Source organism: Oncorhynchus tshawytscha, linkage group LG25 (assembly GCF_018296145.1).
Source record: "Oncorhynchus tshawytscha isolate Ot180627B linkage group LG25, Otsh_v2.0, whole genome shotgun sequence".
Lineage (NCBI taxonomy): Eukaryota > Metazoa > Chordata > Actinopteri > Salmoniformes > Salmonidae > Oncorhynchus > Oncorhynchus tshawytscha.
Genome location: NC_056453.1, coordinates 35,346,749 through 35,360,773, shown reverse-complemented (window position 1 = coordinate 35,360,773; position 14,025 = coordinate 35,346,749). Strand labels below are relative to the sequence as shown.

Below are 14,025 nucleotides of genomic sequence, written 5' to 3'. Positions count from 1 at the left end.
TCAGATGTGGCTTAGGACCGTTACCAAGATCAGATGTGGCTTAGGACCGTTACCAAGATCAGATGTGGCTTAGGACCGTTACCAAGATCAGATGTGGCTTAGGACCGTTACCATGATCAGATGTGGTTTAGGACCGTTACCGAGATGAGGCTTAGGACCTTTACCAAGAGGAAACCACCCTGGCTATAGAGGAGCTGAGGAATGAGGCCATGAGTGCTCCTGTGTGTGTGACTATCCCATGCTGTCTCCATTGACTTGAGGACGTAAGACAATGACCTCTCAAAAGGAGAGGAGAGAAGAGGAATGAAATGTATTTCAAATGGGCCTGGTTACCAATTAGGTAACAGTGATGCAGATGATAGTTTTCAGTCTGGAAGAATCAACCCACTGTTAAGAGACTTCAATAACCAAATTGGGAGTGATGCATGGATCTCACTGTGTGTGTCTAATACCAACTGAGGCAGCCGTTGCTCCCCCTACACCTATTTGATTTTTCCTGTTCTTGGCAAATGAGATTTCACATTGACACTATAACCCAGGGGTGTAAAACTAATTTTACCCGGGGGCCGCATTTGGTTATATTTTCAGTGCTCCTTTACTGTCTAGTTTTATTTAGTTTATTATTAGTGAGCTGAACACAGAAACTGCATGAATGTAGAACCATTATAATTTCTACAGTTTCGATTTGGTTTTAGTCATTTTAAAGTATATTGTGTCCATAACACCTCCCATAAAATATTTTTTTATTAAAAATACTCAAACCACACACGAGCCGGATTGGAACCCATCGCCGGCCGTGTTTTACACCACGGCTATAACCGCTTTCCTCTTATCCTACTACAACAGTTTACATAAAACTGATTGCACCACACATAATATTCATTATATCTGACAGCCAAGGCCCGTAATGCAAAATTAAAACTTGCAGTTCACATTTGCAAGGGAAATACTCAACTATGATGACATGTAAGTTAGACAAGTTATTGTGTGTATATTTATACATTCCGTCCCAGGATTTTGATAAATCCCGTTTATTTAAAAAAGTTTAAATACTTCTTGCGAAAATAAGCTTTACTTACCACCGGCCACTAACAGATGAAGCTCTTCAGTATGTTTCCATGCCTTGCATGAGGCCTTGCATGAGGCCCAGGTCTGTAAAAAGCACAATGTCTCATGTACTCCAACAGCCAACAAATCTCATACACACAAGGTAAACTGTCAAGAGGAAAGATCAAGGCTGACTGTATGGGATAACTAGCCAATACACCACCAGCATTGCTATTCTACCACTATAGTAAATAGCTTTCATTAACAAAAATGATTTAGACATCTTCTTGCTCAGGAGAGTTAAGATTGAGTAGTAATCATCGTCTTTGTTCTAATAAACTGACTATACAGCTGCAGTTAAGATGGTGAAGAGTGTGTGACAATAAATATACATGATTTTAAGTCAAACTCATCAGCATTTGAGTGCCTGGACATGGAGTTTTTTATATAATTTAATACATTTTGTGGATATAAAATTTCTTTAAATGTGTAATTTATTGTAACAGACTGAACAATGCTAGACAATGTAAGACAGGTATACTGCCTCTGTTGGCCATTGGTGTTGTGTAGACGTTTCCTGACCTCTTGTGGCATGTAGTTGAATGTGCATATGTGGATTCACTAAAATGCAAATTGCAGGGGTAAAGAGTATGTACAACTGCTGCAATAGAAACATGTATTTAATTAATTGTCAGTAAAAAATTACAGAGGATCGGAACCATATCAAACAAAGCCACCATTTAAAACCAAAGTGTATCCCACAACTGAAATTAAATCTAACTAACTTAACAGCAGAAACAACAACAGTTTCAGATACAATAAGTATATCTGATTAAATCAGGATCATCATTCCATCAAATTATGGAGATGGCATTACTAATGTAAACCAATGCGTTTTAACCACCACCATACACAATCTTAATTACTCAACACTTTTAACATCAAAACATATTTCAAGAGTAATGGAGGCAGTGAACAGACTTCTTCATAAACTGTGCATTAAACTTTAGATTTTGTTTGACAAAAAGTAGGACCATACTTTAAACAATTTAAATAATAATTTAAAAGCAAATTTCATACTATTTTACTGGTGGCATTAGGGTTATAATGACCAGTTAGAGCGTTGGGCCAGTAACAGAAAGGTCGCTGGTTCAAATACCTGAAGCGACAAGGTGAAACATCTGACTATGGCTAACCCTGTAAAACAACACATTTCACTCTACCTATTTGTTGTATGTGACAATAAAACATTTTTTATATATTTGTATGACACATTTGGCAAAGCACAAGATTTAAGGACCTTATATCACTCTTAGTATGCCATTTGCGTATAAATGATTTATAAAACATTATATAGGAAGTATAAGCCTTCAGGAATGTTATCATTAAAAGCTGATTTATTCCCTGAGTTAAAACATGATCAACCTGCTTCTAAGAATCAAGCAGAACACAGAAAACACATGAAAATAGTTGTAGACAAATTCATTTGGAAACAGTTGTGTTTGTAGTACTTTAGAATAGTATTTCTGAGCTAACTCACACTTAGTAGAACCTTGTATCTACACTCTCAGGAAAAAAAGGTGCTATCTAGAACCTTAAAGGGTTCTTCAGCTGTCCCCATAGTAGAACCCTTTGAATAACTATTTTTGGTTGCAGGTAGAACCCTTTTGAGTTCCATGTAGAACCCTTTCTACAGAGGGTTCTACCTGGAACCAAAAAGGTTTTTCCTATGAGACAGCCGAAGAACCCTTATTTCGAAGAGTGTGTTCCATGTGAGATATAACTGATTATAGAGTAACCAGACCTCACTAGCCACTACATTGATGGCTTCCCCTTAAGGGGAGGGTAGTAGACAGGTGTGGCATGGTCACATACACTAAACTCTGTACCCTTAACATTGAGGAAGTCAATTAGTCTCAGAGTGTCTGTCTCAGAATGCTCACAGTTGGCAAGTTGGAAGTCTGAGTTGAAGCAGATCTCGATCTGGCCCAAGATTTGCACCTTCTCACCCTGTGAACAAGAAATAACTTAGTGATACGTTCTCGATTCAGGGTTAGGTTTCATGATTTAACATTTTAGTTGTGTGAAACAAATACTATTTATGTAGAATGATTAAGGAAATGTATTCTAAATACAACATTGTACACAATCCACATAATCCTCTACTCTTCAAAGAAAACCTGTAGGCAAATTCAATAATGAGTTGTGCTTGAGTTTGCATTTTACCAAAATAAAAAGATTTAAAACACATGATACCTTTGGATGAATACACTGAATCTTTGGTTTCACACTGTAGAAGTTGAGAATGATTCCTTCGATGTGGTCAAACTAAAAACACAGAAGTAGTACATTTAACCATCAGTATTCATCACATGCTATTGGATGCATGCACACATCTCAGTCATTTCACTGACAGTAGCTAAGTACAGATGTAAGATCTTAATTTGATTACCCTGTTGCAGGAAAACTTTCCTGCAATGCAAGAACTTCAACATGTGAAGTGTATTTGAGGTTTAAAAAGGCTTCAGAAGTTTGTAATTTCCACTTTGAAATTTCTGACTTGAGTTTCCCTTACGAAAAATGTATCAACCCTTACAAAAATGTCCATTAATTACACATAATAATTCACATTGACATGTTGCTGCAGGATTATTTTCCTGCTGTAGCAAACTGGCTCAAATCAAGATCCTACATCTGTAAACAGGAACAGGACGTCAAATGACTTGGGAGTAAATGAAAAACTATGGCGGGTTTCCCATAACACAGGGTTTCATTTAACACAGTATAGTATGTTTCTTGATATGACGCAAAAATACTTGCCGTTCTTTAAATCTAACTTTAAACATACAGCAATTTAATATCAGTGCAAAATGCCATTGTCCTTGGTAATGTAGTAATAATGATGTACTTACAGTGTAGTACGTCTCGGAGGGCACAATGTTAAATTTCTTCATCACTCTGAAGACATACAAAGAATTTATAACTAGTAGAAACATAAATCAGGCTTCAGGGTATACAGACCATATATCATCCCATATGTTTCATGAGGATACTCTATTGTTAATTCAGTACACTTACCCGTCAAGGTCTAAGGTGTGATACAGCTCCAGGACTTTGCCAAAGTATTTGTGTTGACTGTTTAGGGACTCTGCTTTTGCAGCACACGTTCCATGTTTTTGCCATTCATATTGCCTGTAAATAGAAGATCAAATGTGCTAACATTTGTTTAGAAAAATCTTCTTATCTGAAAATATAACAATGACCTGGAGTAAAGTATTTATACAAAATTAGAACAGACCAGAATTCAGAGGATGCTGGAGTTATAAGATCCGGCCACCACTTCTGCATATCTGGAAGTAGGTCCTGTAAAACATAGTCACGATCAAACATTTCTCTTAAATTTTTAAATTATAAACACTTGACTTTTGACTTCAAAATGATTTTTTTTGTCACGAATAAGCAAACTGTATGTTTTTTCCCGCAGCAGAACATACCTGGATTAGAGTTACATTGAAGTGCCAAGATGAATTGCATTCCTGGCCTTTATCTGGCCTGTAAGACACAGACATTGTGCAAATATGTACAAAGATAACAGTCCACGACAGTCACTCAAACTCAGAAAACATGATGATTGGGTTGGGGGCAAAGGCAGCATCTTCAGTGGTTTATTTTTTACTGAATATTATTAAGTCATCCTTACCACAGTCCATGCAAAGTCCAGTAGTCAAATTTGGGATCACAGTGTTCCATCTGCAAATCAAAATGTTTATTTTGTCATACAAGGTGGCACATCTGGACACTTATGGCCACCGAATCAATTATACAATCAGATCAACACATGACTCGTAGAGTTTAATATGCTATGAAACCATAAAGTAGCTTACACTGCAAAATGTGCTTGGCCAGTGTTGAGTCAGGATCAATTTAGTCCACATATACCTGAAATAAAGCAGAGTTACATTCAATAAAATAGTAACATTAACATGATCAAAGTGCCTCACTCATTTAATGGCCTTTAATTTGCATTGAGACCTGCTACGGAATGACACCAACTCAGTGGCCCTGTGGTTAAAGTGTCCTGGGTTTGGAAGGTTGGGGGATCAATCCTAGCTGCCTCACGCTGACCTATGAGCTGTTGTGTCTCAAAAAGACTACTTACATTGGAATGAAGGGCTTGATGCAGAGGCCATTAACCAGACAGATACGCCTACCAGTGAATTAACCAGACAAACAGGCCTACCAGTACTTACGGCGACGCGAGTACGAATGAGGAAGACATCAGACCGCAGCCAAGGCACAGCAGGACAACAAGCGCCAAAGATTTCATGTTTACGCTGAAACAAAGAAAACATACCATTAGGATAGGTCGATTTTGGACCATAGCTGGATTGACATGATCTGTAGGCCTAATATATTTGTTGGTAGGCTAACTCTTACAATTATAACGCCTAAAACTTCAATTGCATATGCCACTTAAATCATAGGTGGAATTTCCACAGGGGATATTCAGAAAAGGTTGATTCGTCCCCCACAATAATTTATTTAAAATAAAACCTCTCATTCCAAAATCATGGGCATTAAGATGGAGTTGGTCCTCCCTTTGCTGCTATAACAGCCTCCAGTCTTCTGGGAAGGCTTTCCACTAGATGTTGGAACATTGCTGTGGGGATTTTCTTCCATTCAGCCACAAGAGCATTAGTGAGGTCGGGCACTGATTTTGGGCGATTAGGTCTGGCTCGCAGTTGGTGTTCCAATTCATCCCAAAGGTGTTTGATGGGGTTGAGTTCAAGGCTCTGTGCAGGCCAGTCAGTCAAGTTCTTCTACACCAATCTCGACAAACCATTTCTGTACAGACCTCGCTTTGTACACGGAGCATTGTGATGCGAAAGCATGAAAGGTCCTTTACCAAACTTACCACAAAGTTGGAAGCACAGAATCATTTAGAATGTCATTGTATGCGGTAGGGTTAAGATTTCCCTTCACTGAAACTAAGGAGCCTGAATGATGAAAAACAGCCCCAGACCATTATTCCTCCTCCAAACTTTACAGTTGGCACTATGCATTGGGACAGGTAGTGTTCTCCTGTCATCGGGCAAACCCAGATTCGTAGGTCTGCCAGATGGTGAGCGTGATTCATCACTCCAGAGAACGTGTTTTTACTGAGTCCAATGGCGGGGAACTTTACACCACTCCAACCGACGCTTGGCATTGCGCATTGTGATCTTAGACTTGTGTGTGGCTGCTCAGCCATGGAAACCCATTTCACGAAGCTCCCGACGAACAGTTCTTGTGCCGACGTTGCTTCCAGGGCCAGTTCGGAACTTGGTAGTGATTGTAGCAACCGAGGATAGATTATATTTCATGCGCTACGTGCTTTAGCACTCGGCGGTCCCGTTCTGTGATTTTGTGTGGCCTTCTACTTTGCGGCTGAGACGCTGTTGCTCCGAGAACTTTCCACTTCATAATAACGGCACATATAGTTAATCGGGGCAGCTCTAGCAGGGCAGAAATTTGAGAAGCGGACTTGTTGGAAAAGTGGCATCCTATGACGGTGACACGTTGAAAGAGACTGAGCTCTTCAGTACGGGCAATTCTACTGCCAGTGTTTGTATATGTATTTTGCATGGCTTTGTACTTTATTTCATACATCTGTCAACAATGGTGTGGCTGAAATAGCCAAATACACTAATTTGGAATGTGGACACCCATAGTATATGGCTATGTAATGGAATGTGGACACATACTTTTGGCCATGTAGTGTATATACAGTGCCTTTAGAAGGTACTCCCACCCCTTGACTTATTCCACATCTTGTTGTTTTACAGCCTGAATTTGATAATGGATTACATTTAGATTTTGTATCACTGATATATACACAATAGCCCATAACGTCAAAGGGGAATTATATTGTTACGATTTTTTTGAAATTCATAAAAAAATGTAAAGTTAAAATGTCTTGAATCAATAATTATTTTTCTCTCTGCCCCATGGCAAAATGTGTAGAATTTCAGAAAAAGCTGAGCCCGCTGGAGGTAGGTGCCACGGGGCCCCAAATGCGTTAGTCTGGCCTGGGGTAGCATATGAAATATGATTGGCCAACCCATTCTCATTAGGTCAGAGCACAGTATTCAAAACGTATTCAGACCTTGACTTTTTCTATATATGTTTTACTTTACAGCCTTATTCTAACATGGATTCAATTGTCCCCCCCACTGATAAATATACACACACACAATATCCCATTCCGACAAAGCAAAAACAGATTTTTTGACATTTTAGCAAATTTATTACAAATTTAAAAAATAGAAATATCACATTTACATAAGTATTCAGACCCTTTAGTCAGTACTTTGCTGAAGCACCTTTGGCAGCGATTACAGCCTCACGTCTTCTTCGGTATGATGCTACAAGCTTGGAACACCTGTATTTGCGGAGTTTTTCTCGTTATTTTCTGCATATCCTGATGGATATGATGCACAGCTATTTTCAGGTCTCTCCAGATATGTTTGATCGGGTTCAAGTCCGGGCTCAGGCTGGGCCACTCAAAGACATTCAGAGACTTGTCAAGAAGCCACTCCTGCGCTGTGTGCTTAGGGTCATTGCCCTATTGGAAGATGAACCTTCGCCCCAGTCTGAGGTCCTGAGCGTTCTGAGAGTCTTTAGGTGCCTGGTGGCAAACTCCAAACGGGCTGTCATGTGCCTTTTACTAAGGAGTGGCTACCGCCTGACCACTCTACCATAAAGGCCTGATTGGTGGAGTGCTGCAGAGATGGTTGTCCTATCTCCACAGAGGAACTCTAAAGCTCTGTCAGAGTGACCATCAGGTTCTTGGTCACCTCCCCGACCAAGGCCCTTCTCCCCCGATTGCTCAGTTTGGCCCGGGCGCCCAGGTTTAGGAAAAGTCTTGGAGGTTCCAAACTTCTTCCATTTAAAAATTATGTTCTTGAGGACCTGAGAGAACAGTCTATGTCTTGGGTGACCGGAGTCTTTGACCATTTTTTGGGCCTTCCTCTAACACTACCTAATATGTAGGTCCTGGATGTCAGGAACCTTGGCCCCAGTACTGGGCCGTACGCACTACCCTCTGTAGCGCCTTACGGTCAGATGCCGAGAAGTTGCCATACCAGGCGGTGATGCAACCGGTCACAATGCTCTCAATGGTACAGCTATATAACTTTTTGAGGATCTGGGGACCCATGCCAAATCTTTTCAGTCTCCTGGGGGGAAAAGGTGTTGTCGTACCTTCCTCAAAACTGTCTTGGTGTGTTTGGACCATGACAGTTTGTTCGGTCTGAATACTTTCTGAAGGCACTAACACATATACACACACACATACAGTTGAAGTTTGAAGTTTACATACACCTTAGCCAAATTCATTTAAAATCAGTTTCACTATTCCTGAAATTTAATCCTAGTAAAAATTCCCTGTCTTAGGTCAGTTAGGATCACCACTTTATTTTAAGAATGTGAAATGTCAGAATAATAGTAGAGAGAATTATTTATTTCAGCTTTTATTTCTTTCATCACATTGCCAGTGGGTCAGAAGTTCACATACATTCAATTAGTATTTGGCAGCATTGCCTTTAAATTGTTTAACTTGGGTCAAACGTTTCAGGTAGCCTTCCACAAGCTTCCCACAATAAGTTGGGTGAATTCTGGCCCATTCCTCCTGACAGAGCTGGCGCTTTGGAGGCCTCCTGGCTCGCACACACACTTTCCAGTTCTGCCCACAACTTCCTATAGGATTGAGGTCAGGACTTTGTGATGCCACTCTAATACCTTGACTTTGTTGTCCTTAAGCTATTTTGCCACAACTTTGGAAGTATGCTTGGGGTCATTGTCCATTTGTGACCAAGCTTTAGCTTCGTGACTGATGTCTTGAGATGTTGCGTCAATATATTTACATAATTTTCCTCCCTCATGATGCCATCTATTTTGTGAAGTGCACCAGTCCTTCCTGCAGCAAAGCACCCCCACAACATGATGCTGCCACCCCCGTGCTTCACGGTTGGGATGGTGTTCTTTGACTTGCAAGCCTCCCCCTTTTCCTCCAAACATAACAATGGTCATTATGGCCAAACAGTTCTATTTTTGTTTCATCCGCCAGAGGACATTTCTCCAAAAAGTACAACCTTTGTCCCCATGTGCAGTTGCAAACCGTAGTCTGGCTTTTTTATGTCGGTTTTGGAGCAGTGGCTTCTTCCTTGCTGAGCGGCCTTTCTGGTTATGTCGAGATAGAACTCGTTTTACTGTGGATACTTTTGTACCCGTTTCCTCCAGCATCTTCACAAGGTCTTTTGCTGTTGTTCTGGGATTGATTTGCACTTTTCGTCCCAAAGTATGTTCATCTCTAGGAGACAGAACGCGTCTCCTTCCAGAGCGGTATGGCGGCTGCGTGATCCCATGGTGTTATACTTGCGTACTATTGTTTGTACAGATGAACGTGGTACCTTCAGGCATTTGGAAATTACTCCCAAGGATGAACCAGACTTGTGGAGGTCTACAATTTTTTTTCTGAGGTCTTGGCTGATTTATTTTGATTTCCCCATGATGTCAAGCAAAGAGGCAATGAGATGGAAGGTAGGCCTTGAAATACATCCACAGGTACAGCTCCAATTGACTCAAGTGATGTCAATTAGCCTATCAGAAGCTTCTAAAGCCATGACATTCTCTGGAATTTTCCAAGCTGTTTAAAGGCACAGTCAACTTAGTGTATGTAAACTTCTGACTAGAGGTCGACCGATTAATCAGAATGGCCGATTAATTAGGGCCAATTTCAAGTTTTCATAACAATCGGAATTGTTGTTTTTTATACCTTTATTTAACTAGGCAAGTCAGTTAAGAACACATTCTTATTTTCAATGACGGCCTAGGAAAGATGGGTTAACTGCCTTGTTCAGGGGCAGAACGACAGATTTTCACCTTGTCAGCTCAGGGATACAATCTTGCAACCGTACAGTTAACTAGTCCAACGCTCTAACCATTGCACTCCACGAGGAGCCTGTTACGCGAATGCAGTAGAAGCCAAGGTAAATTGCTAGATAGCATTAAACTTATCTTATAAAAAACAATCAATCATAAACACTAGTTATAACTAGTAATCCAGTTTAGCAGGCAATATTAACCAGGTGAAACTGTGTCATTTCTCTTGCGTTCATTGCACGCAGAGACAGGGTATGTGCAACAGTTTGGGCTGCCTGGCTCATTGCGAACTAATTTGCCAGAATTTTACGTAATTATGACATAACATTGAAGGTTGTGCAATGTAACAAGAATATTTAGACTTAGGGATGTCACCAGTTAGATAAAATACCGAACGGTTCCGTATTTCACTAAAATAATAAACGTTTTGTTTTCGAAATGATAGTTTCCGGATTCGACCATATTAATGACCAAAGGCTCGTATTTCTGTGTGTTATTATGTTATAATTAAGTCTATGATTTGATAGAGCAGTCTAACTGAGCAGCAGCAGGCCCGTCCGTAATCATTCGTTCAAACAGCATTTTCGTGCGTTTTGCCAGCAGCTCTTCGCAAGCACAGCGCTGTTTATGACTTCAAGCCTATCAGTCTAATGGCTGGTGTAACCAATGTGAAATGGCTAGCTAGTTAGCTGGGTGTGCGCTAATACCGTTTTCAAACGTCACTCGCTTTTAGATTTGGAGTAGTTATTCCCCTTGCTCTGCAAGGGCCGCGGCTTTTTCGAGTGTGGCTGTTGTCGATGCGTTCCTGGTTCGAGCCCAGGTAGGGGCCGAGGAGAGGGACGGAAGCTATACTGTTACACTTGGCAATACTATAGTGCCTATAAGAACATCCAATAGTCAAAGGTATATGAAATACAAATGGTATAGAGAGAAATAGTCCTATAAATACTATATTAACTACAACCTAAAACCTCTTACATTGGAATATTGAAGTCTCATGTTAAAAGGAACCACCAACTTTCATATGTTCTCATGTTCTGAGCAAGGAACTTAAACGGTAGCTTTTTTACATGGCACACATTTTTACATGGCTCATACATGGCACATATTGCATATTGGCACATATGACTTTCTTCTCCAACACTTTGTTTTTGCATTATTTAAACCAAATTGAACATGTTTCATTATTATTATTCATCATTATTATTTATTTGAGGCTAAATTGATTGTATTGATGTATTATATTAAGTTAAAATAAGTGTTCATTCAGTATTGTTGTAATTGTCATTATTACAAATACATTTTTAAAAATCGGCCCATTAATGGTATAGGCTTTTTTGGTCCTCCAATAATCGGTATCTGCGTTGAAAAAGCATAATAGGTCGACCTCTACTTCTGACACACTGGAATTGTGATACAGTGAATTATTAGTGAAATAATCTGTCTGTAAACAATTGTTGGAAAAATTACTTGTGTCATGCACAAAGTAGATTTCCTATCCAACACTATAGTATGCTAACAAGAAATTTGTGGAGTGGTTGAATAACGAGTTTTAATGACTCCAACTTAAGTGTATGTAAACTTCCGACTCCAACTGTAGGTAGACGAACTCCAACTATAATAAAACTCAGTCTTCATCTTTTGCTTCTTCTTAATATAAAGTAATACGCATGTGTGTCACACCTGCTCAGGCTCTTCCCCTCCGCGCTCGTGAGCTCCCCAGCACTACACACTCCTGCCACCATCATTACGCCCACATGCCTTCCCCTGTCGCGCATTAGCGATTATTGGACTCACTCACCTCTGTCATTACCTCCGCTATATATGTCTGTTCCCCGATTCAACATTGATTGTCATATGTCCTTGTGCTGACGCTGGTCCGGTCTTGTTCCATGTCTGTTGCAAATAAATGTTTGACTCACCCATACCTGCTTCTCTACTCCAGCGTCGGTCCTTACAATGGATGGGTCATTATAATACTACTACTCAGTCTTCATATTTTACGCCTTAATATTTGCCTTGAAATACCTTCATTAGTGATGGGGACTACTTCTCCTTCCACTGATATTGTGTTTAAAAAAAAAAAATCCATATACATAAAATCCCTCCATAGCCCTCAAGAGAGGCATGATAAGTCATGTCAAACTGTGCAGAATTGCAGGAAATGCTTTTAAAAAGTACCATTCGCCCAACCCCCCTCCCAATACCGACACCACAATTTCGCCCCTGATTTAAATGTTTTTAGCTTATTATATAATACTTTAATTTTAGTCTATATAGCATATGTAATAACATGTATAGGCTACAATGGTTTAAATTGTGTAATTGTTACATTGGTGCTTGCCAAATACTATTGAGCTGATATTTGCGCCCATCAGCGCCACGGTTTGCTGTCAAGTCAAATAATCGAGCCTGTTTTGCAACTCTGTGTAAACCGTCGTGGGGAGCGTAACTTGAGCTTGCACAATAGAAGGCTATGGGTTACTTTCATTATTTTACAAACACTGTGTCCAGCTGGCTACACGTAGCCTAGACTATGTGGGTACATTTTCAATATAGCCTACGAGTGACACAACAAGTTCTTACCTGTGTTTTGTTCTTTTGTTCTTGTGGATCGATGTAAAACCCCGCTACAGTAACCTGGCGTATACAGAACTAGAAGTTTGTCCAATACCATTTAGATGAGGAAATATTTATATTGTTTCATAGATTAGCAATATGACATCTCACTGGTATCACTTATGGTTTAAAATGAGATAGCCACTACGATTCGACGTCTGGTTGTAGAAAAGATGGTGGATAAATGAAGATGTCTTACTCAGGCAGTTTACCTTTGGAAAAATTTTTCATGGTTCCTGTCTGTGTAAGTAGGCGTTCCCACTCTCACGTGAGCTTGCTTTACCGTGTAAGACCAATGGTTATGGTCTATTTATTTTCCTTTCCCAGCTCTCCCCACCTGCCCCGCCTGACCAGAAAAAAATAGCCAGTGAGATATTGGGCAGCCCTTCAAGGTGGCAGGGGCAATAAGTAGACCAGAATAGCCAAGCTCTGAACTGAAAAAATGTGTGGATGTCTCGCTTTCTCTACTGGCTCTGGTAGTAGCCAACAATAATGAAAGTGTGAAATTGTTTTCCTGCAACAGCTGAGTCTCACGCAATGGTGTGAAGTACTTAAGTAAAAAATACTTTAAAGTACTACTTAAGTAGTTTTTTGGGTAGCTGTACTTTACTTTACTATTTATATTTTTGACAACTTTTACTTCACTACATTCCTAAAGAAAAGTATGTACTTTTTACTCCATACAGTTTCCCTGACACCCAAAAGTACTTAACAGGACAGGAAAATTGTCAAATTCAGGCACTTATTAGGTCATCCCTTCTATCTGATCTGGCGGATTTACTAAACACAAATGCATTGTTTGTAAATTATGTCTGTGTGTTGGAGTGTGCCCCTGTCCACCCATCAATAAAACAACGAGAATTGTGCTGTCTGGTTTGCTTAATATAAGAATTTTGAAATGATTTATACTTTTACTTTTGATACTTAAGTATATTTAAAACCAAATAGTTTTAGACTTTTACTCAGGTAGTGTTTTACTGGTTGACTTTCACTTTTACTCGAGTCATTTTCTATTAAGGAATCTACTTTAACTCAATAATAACAACTGGTCTCACGGTCTCCTGTCAGGAGAAACACTATTTTTACGACACTTCGATACTGAAATGACTTTTTCGTAGCAGGTTAGGAGAATTTAAGAGGAAGGTTAGGATAATTAATGTAGAAGTTTAGGAGACTGGCGTTAAGTTTAGGAAAAGGTTTAGGGTTAGCGAAAATGCTATCCTTCCAATGCTGCAAAAATCACTTCCTATCGAAGTATTGTGTAAAGAGTGTCCCGAGCACGGTCTCGTGTAGAAAATTGAAGTCACGCAAGATCATGTGAGAAGTGCAATGGAGCAAGCAACGTCTGACACCTGACACCAATGTAATGAAACAGCAAGGAGCAGGTCTCGAACCCTCAAACTTCTAGTCCGAAATCCAGCGCGCTATCGACTGTGC

The 14,025-nt window shown here is 39.9% G+C and overlaps 1 protein-coding gene across 1 annotated transcript; it reads right to left on the bottom strand.

The window, feature by feature from the left end:
- Positions 1-1,709: 1,709 nt before the first annotated feature.
- On the bottom strand, positions 1,710-12,818 carry LOC112224649 (ribonuclease T2). The gene is made up of 10 exons (XM_024388332.2): positions 12,556-12,818; positions 5,298-5,381; positions 4,932-4,986; positions 4,748-4,797; positions 4,542-4,599; positions 4,346-4,410; positions 4,126-4,239; positions 3,960-4,005; positions 3,304-3,375; positions 1,710-3,057 (listed from the first exon to the last, which is right to left on the bottom strand). Exons 2-10 carry the CDS (start codon positions 5,372-5,374, stop codon positions 2,863-2,865), a joined length of 732 nt encoding a protein of 243 aa, XP_024244100.1. The 5' UTR covers positions 5,375-5,381; positions 12,556-12,818; the 3' UTR covers positions 1,710-2,862.
- Positions 12,819-14,025: the final 1,207 nt, after the last annotated feature.

Coding starts and splice junctions, on each gene's coding strand:
- LOC112224649 (XM_024388332.2), bottom strand. CDS start 5,374: ATGAAATCTTTGGCGCTTGTTGTCCTGCTGTGCCTTGGCTGCGGTCTG. Junction 4,798..4,931: donor GGCCAAGCACATTTTGCAGT/GTAAGCTACTTT, acceptor TTTGATTTGCAG/ATGGAACACTGTGATCCCAA. Junction 4,006..4,125: donor CACACCTTAGACCTTGACGG/GTAAGTGTACTG, acceptor GTATGTCTTCAG/AGTGATGAAGAAATTTAACA.